Source organism: Musa acuminata, chromosome BXJ2-9 (genome assembly GCF_036884655.1).
Source record: "Musa acuminata AAA Group cultivar baxijiao chromosome BXJ2-9, Cavendish_Baxijiao_AAA, whole genome shotgun sequence".
NCBI lineage: Eukaryota > Viridiplantae > Streptophyta > Magnoliopsida > Zingiberales > Musaceae > Musa > Musa acuminata.
The window spans coordinates 9,072,342-9,078,685 of record NC_088346.1 but is presented as its reverse complement, the minus strand read 5'-3'; the positions used below and the strand labels follow the sequence as shown (position 1 = coordinate 9,078,685).

The following is a 6,344-nucleotide window of genomic DNA, read 5'->3' as shown; positions in this document are numbered from 1 at the left end:
AGAGCCCCTCCGTTCAAGTTATGGTGCTGGACGACATTGGTGAAGTGTGTCTCGGAGACCAGTCCATCTCTCTCACCAAGCACTCGCTGCATTCTCTTAGCCGGACCGATGCCGAACCATTCATTTCCCAGGTTTCGTATCATCGCTTCGGTGCCATGCGCGATGATGCTGCGTTCCGCCTGACGCTTCTCTTTGTGCTATATTATCAGGGTCTAATGGAAGAACTTTTGAACTGATGCCGCTCCGCGTCGGACTACACTAAGGTAACTCCCCTTCCGCTGATGCCCGAGAAGACGATAGAGACAGATCAGACGAGAGCTGTTTGCTGACATCATTTAGCATGGCGCATTTACACGTCATATCAGCATTACATGTCCACTTGATTTAATTATAGTGTGTGTTAATATCTGTTTTTTTTTCCATAATTTTTAATTAGATATATCCACTCGAAATAAGGAGTTCAATAATATATTGTTTCCTTTGGTTATTTGGTTAAATCATGAAATGGTCGGCAGAACGCGGTTCGGGATGCTTCCGTAACGGAGGCAGCCCCCGCGAACGCCTGACAACGTATCTGGACAAGTGCCGCGGTGGACGGCCCTCCGCCCACGTGGCCGCCGACCATTTCGGGATAGCTCAAGCGGTGGTCGGGGCCCACCGTTGGTTTCTCCAGCGGGTGATGATCCGCTGCGCCTCAAACTGGGAGCGCATTGGTGTTTGATGCGCTGTGAGCCGGAGGCCACGGGGCTTCATCAAGGCCGTCCATCACGGGGAATCAACCAGAGCTGTGCTTTGCACACCCACAGAAGCAACCGCCGGTGGGTGCGCAAAGGCGTGTTTCTATCCTGGTCACTTGGCGGGGCCCATCAAAACGTGGTGAGTCACAACGAGGCGGGGTGGCATGTGATGCCGGTCGTCGTGGGTACGGAGACCGACCCAAGAACAGGATGACTCGTCCGGGTATTTACGAGAACGACGGCCTCTCCGCTGGTTTTCCCGTGTCACCGCCCACCGGTGAGAAGAAGGATGGATTGCGTCGGAACGAGCACCAACAAAAATGTCCGTCACAGGAATCATCACCGTAGCAAACGATGGAGAACACGCTTTAACGGGGATTTCTATTCCTTCTCGCTTCATCTTTGAAGAAAGGCCTTGGCAGAGGCGAAGCAGAGCCCTTGTCTTGCTTCTTTCTTTCGTTTTCTTGCCTTTTTCTTCTCCTTCTTTCTCCCCTTCCTCAAGAAAAGAATCCGAGTGCGGTTACTCGATGGTCTTCCTCGACGAAAAAGGACCTAACTTTAACAAAAATCGATCCGGAAACCAAAAGGAAAAGAGGCATCTTTACAAGCTCTTGGCTGATCCTGTTGTTGCTTCTGCTGCCGAGCCGCCGCTTCTGGGGCTGTAGCCGTAGTAGGAGAGGTACCATCTGACGAACTTCTTCAGGCCGGTCTCTAGGTTGGTGGTCGGCTTGTAGCCCAGCTCGGCCCGCGCCAAGCTGATGTTGGCATGAGTGAACGGGACGTCTCCGTTGCCCGGCATCTCCACCACGTTCTTCTTCGCCTTCACCTTTAGGTGGCGCTCCAGGATGCCCACCAACGCCGGCACCGTCACCGGCGAGGTGTTGCCCAGGTTGTAGATGCGGTACTGCGCCGGGCTCCCCTTCCGGCCGCCGCTCCCGGTGCTCTTCTCCGCGGTGTCGAGGGAAGCGACGCAGCCCTTGACGATGTCGTCGATGAAGGTGAAGTCGCGGGCGAGGTCGACGCGATTCTTGCCGCGGTAAACGGTGATGGGCTTCCCCTGGAGGATGTTGCGGGTGAAGGAGAAGTAGGCCATGTCGGGGCGGCCCCAGGGCCCGTAGACGGTGAAGAAGCGGAGCCCCGTGATGGAGAGGCCGTAGATGTGGTTGTAGGTGTGGGTGATCTCCTCGCCGGCCTTCTTCGTGGCCGCGTACAGGGAGGCCGGTCGGTCGGTGGGGTCCGCCTCCGAGAAGGGCGCCTTCTCGTTGAGGCCGTACACCGACGAGGACGACGCCCAAACCACCGCCGGCTGCGGGTCCGCGGACTTGCACGCCTCCAGCAGCGTGACGAGCCCGGCGATGTTGCTGTGCACGTACGACGCCGGGTTCTCGATGGCGTAGCGCACGCCGGCCTGGGCTGCCAGGTGCATCACGTGGGTGAAGGGCACGACGTCGAAGAGCTTGGCAAGGAGGCGGGCGTCGTCGATGTCCCCCTCCACCACGAACACGCCATGGGATTCCAGAAGCGCCTCGCGGGCCTTCTTCAGCGAGGGATCGTAGTAGCTGTTGAAGTTGTCGAGACCGACCACGCCGTCGCCGCGCTTGCGGAGCGCGAGGGAGACGTGAGTGCCCACGAACCCAGCGGCGCCGGTGACGAGCACGGACATGCCACCGGGGCGACGAACCGTGGCGGAGGCCCGGATCTGCTTCTCCCAGTGCATCCCGCCCCACGATGCGTTGAAGTAGCGGGAGGAGGTGTCGACGAAGCTCTGGAAGCTGAGGTAGGAAGCCGTGAGGGCGATCAAGAACAGCGCCCACAGGAACATGGTGCTCGTGGACGCGAAACACCGGTGGAACTGTCGATTGATCGTGTGCGCCCGCTCGATCTTCACCTTCCCCGGCGTCGAAGGAAACAGCTCAGCTTCCATCAACCTCATCATCTCTTTCCTATTCACTGCTTTTCTTGAATCGATCAATAGCGACAATGTGGATCCAAGAGGGCGGTGGGGGAGATGGACGGGAGTGGCTGGGCAGTGAGGTGTTCGTGCAAATGCCTTGCTGCACCTGCCAAGGAAGCAAGGGCGAAGGGGGGAGATATAAATAGGAGCTTGGAGGAGCGACCGAAAGCGCGTTAACGCGGTCGAATGGACGGCCAGACTGTACGCTGTAGAACATAAAAAGGAGAAAATATTGTCTTATCCCTCCTCTTCTCTCTCTTCTTCTTCTTCTCCCTTTTCTCCCTTTCGCAATATATATTATTCCCCCGTTAGGAGTACATTCTCCTCCCTTGCAACAATAGCAGGAACGCCTTTTGTTTTACCCCGAGGAATCGGGACCACCATCGATCTCATTCGCTGGCCAGGACACCTTTCCCACCTGGTTCTGTGCCGGGACCCACACTCTTCGTCCATCAACGGTGAGGGTGGCTGAACGGGTTACTAAATCGATGGCCAGTCTGGTGACGTGGTGGATATCTCGTTCTGGCTGTGAGCGCGCGTTAACTTGTCCCTCGGGAATGGTCCGAATCGCGCTGTGACCAGTCTTTCGCTGCCACGTGAAGAGGGGAGGAGTGGAGTAGCATTAGCGAGGGTAAAAGCGCGGTTTGGCGACGGTAGAACCGGTCGCCGCGGGAGGACGAGCGACCGGGAGACGACCGCGGGGAGCCGTGATAGCGGGGGCCTTGGCTGGGTGCCGCCTTGTCCGGTTCCCATTTGCCAGCTGCCCCTGGGCCATGAGCTGTCTTGTGAGCTTTCCCATGTGTGGGCATCGGGAAGAGCGGATGAGCCGTCGAATGCGCGCAGCGGGCAGAAGACAACAGCGTTACTCTGATTTGGTTCTGTGTGCGGTATGACGCAGAGGATATATGCGCGTGGCCTCATCTTCTTCCTCGACTCAAGTGGACTGCATGGGTAATTACATATTTCCCCATTGTATTACGTACTTCTAAGAGTTACATTTGATTCTCAATAATTATGAAATTATAATCAATTATTTAATTATTAACAACGTCGTTCAATCGTAGAAAGGCGAGATTGGCTTAGGATGACTCGCGACGGCAGCCAGCAAAGGCCTTGAGATGGCCTTTGCCGAGGGTGCATGACGAGGAGGTCGTGTAGAGCGGGTGAGTTGAGAATGCGATCCGCATAATGGAGGGAAAGGGGGCGATTACGGTAGATCCTACGAGCGAGGGCCTCGGCGAAGTATCCTGCGACCTTCAGCATCGGACCGCCTTGGGAAGCGACCAGCGGAGAGATGCGCTTCACCAGGGTGTCTGCCGCTTTGAGGTTCTCCTACCGCATCGCCTCTACGCACGCCAGTAGCACGTGAACCAAACGGACCCCTTCCTCCTGAGTGTCCACCGCCATCGACAACACTGCTGCCGGCTTCGCTGACGTTGCCACCTCCGTCAACTCTCTAGTCCGTCCTCTGACCACTCCAACCCATGAAGATGAGGATGAAGAGGAGCAAGTTCTCGACCGCTTCAGATCTCTTGGAGGTAGGATCATTTCAGATTGCGCATCCGAACCAAAGGCACCACAACCGTTGTCAGCGACAAGAGGAGGAATAGGCCTAAGGTCGTAGGTACCGACTGGGGGCAAGGGAATGACGGTGGCAATGGTGAGGGGCTCTGCGGACAGGTAATGAAAACATCGAAATTATGTTAGTTGTTATTGGGTGCGGCACTGATTATTGCAGGTGGGAGAGGTGCACTGATTATTGCAGGTGGGAGAGGTGCAACGCGTTGAGCTCGGATAACATACTTTTGGGCCAAGCTGAGAGGTCGAAGAGGTTGTAGTGGACGGTGTCGGACGTGATTTGGACGAGGAGGGAGGCGTCATTGCTGGCCTCCGTGGCGGTGCACGCCATCGACGCCTCCGGTTGCTGCTGTAGCTTTTGTGCGAGCGCTAATTACATATTATACTCGATGCATATAATTACTTATATTTACTATTTCATAAAAATAATCATTCTAGTAAAATATTTAATTTTATTTCTCTTTAAACTATCAATTTTACTTATGAAAGATACCACACATGTTACAGAAATAACATTAAAAAAATATTCTTATCGTTGAAGAGATATTAATTTCATAAAAAAATAATTTATGGGAAAGTTTCATTATTCTTTTTTTTCGGTTTTACTATCCTCTCGGATGACCTACCTAACGATGATGTTAGTGGCAATTCTCATCTTTTACATCGTCTCATTTTTTCTACTTTGCTATCCTCTCTTCCGACTTCGCTATCCTCCTGAATGACCAACCCAACAACAACATCAGTGGTGATCCTCATCTCTTGCATTGTCCTTGGGCTTTATAGAGATCGAAGGCGACACCTAAATCACCTTTAGAATGCAGTGGTTCGTAAAGAGTCACTGACCTTGTGCCCTCCACTAATGTTATTGTTTAGTAATGTTAGTTATAGGTGTCCTACAAGCCAATCACGTGAGTAATGACATGTTGCATAATCTTTTTTGATAATAATAATTATTATTATTATATTTTTTCACTTTATATTTGATGATTAATATATTGTGATATTCATGGATGTGTGCGATGAGAATTGGATCATGATGAGATCATGATAATGAGACCAATTTGTCTATAAATATAGACCCTAAATATTCTCGGTCATAAGTTACTTGAGAGGGACATCGAGATAGCCGAATAGATCGGTGTACTATATACTCATCCATATGATGGAAGTAGCTAGTTTCATAGTTGTTTGTGTATAGACACTAGAGATATAGTGTAAGTATTCATTAGAGAATTAGTTCACTAAATGATATGCTCACAGAATACTAGATGATTAATGATACCTCATCGTCAGACAATGGTTCCATAATCTTAATTATATGTTTGGTCCTTAGAGTTGAGACACCAAGGATATCCTATATGAGCACTCCACTCTTTTATATTGGATTTATAGGTCTGGAAGTTTCAGAACTAACATAGTCGGTCAATGAGAGTAATAGTCAACCTTACGAGAGCAATTGAGTATCAATAGAGAATCAATCGCTCCGGAGTCATGAGATGAATGTCTCGTGTGATCTTGCTCAAGCAAATTATTGGCTAGGGTTATTCGAATTGAGAGATGAGTTCTCTAGGAGAATCCAATTAGAGCGAGACTTGAGTAGATTTTGTATGGGTTTGAGAGAATCATGCCCGATATACGGTTTCTAGAATATTAGATGAATGAGGGAATATAGATACACAATAACTGATGGTAGATAAGTTAAATGGATTAGATCCCTTTGTACCATCTTGGGACTATGACATAGTGGCCTAGTACGTTTATAGTCGATGAGTTGAGTGAATTATCATGAGATGATAATTTACTGAATCAGAAGGAATTTTGATAAGTGCAACTTACGACCAACTTGGTATTGGGCTAATAGGATCATACACATATAATGGATGATGCAACGAATACAGTATTGGATATGTGATATCCAGTAAACCCTTATTTTATTAGATCCATTGGGTGAGACCCAATAATAACTTAGAGTAGATAATTGGATAGAGATCTAATTTCCATTAAGCTAAAGATAATTGGATGAAGATTTAATATCCAATATGCCAGGGTAATTGAATAGAGATCCAGTACCAAAT

At 50.3% G+C, this 6,344-nt stretch overlaps 1 protein-coding gene across 1 annotated transcript; it reads right to left on the bottom strand.

The window, feature by feature from the left end:
- Nucleotides 1-1,274: 1,274 nt before the first annotated feature.
- On the bottom strand, nucleotides 1,275-2,868 carry LOC135623010 (UDP-glucuronate 4-epimerase 1-like). Its single transcript, XM_065125466.1, has one exon. It carries the CDS (start codon nucleotides 2,671-2,673, stop codon nucleotides 1,339-1,341), a length of 1,335 nt encoding a protein of 444 aa, XP_064981538.1. The 5' UTR covers nucleotides 2,674-2,868; the 3' UTR covers nucleotides 1,275-1,338.
- Between the last annotated feature and the right edge of the window lie 3,476 nt (nucleotides 2,869-6,344).

Coding starts and splice junctions, on each gene's coding strand:
- LOC135623010 (XM_065125466.1), bottom strand. CDS start 2,673: ATGATGAGGTTGATGGAAGCTGAGCTGTTTCCTTCGACGCCGGGGAAG.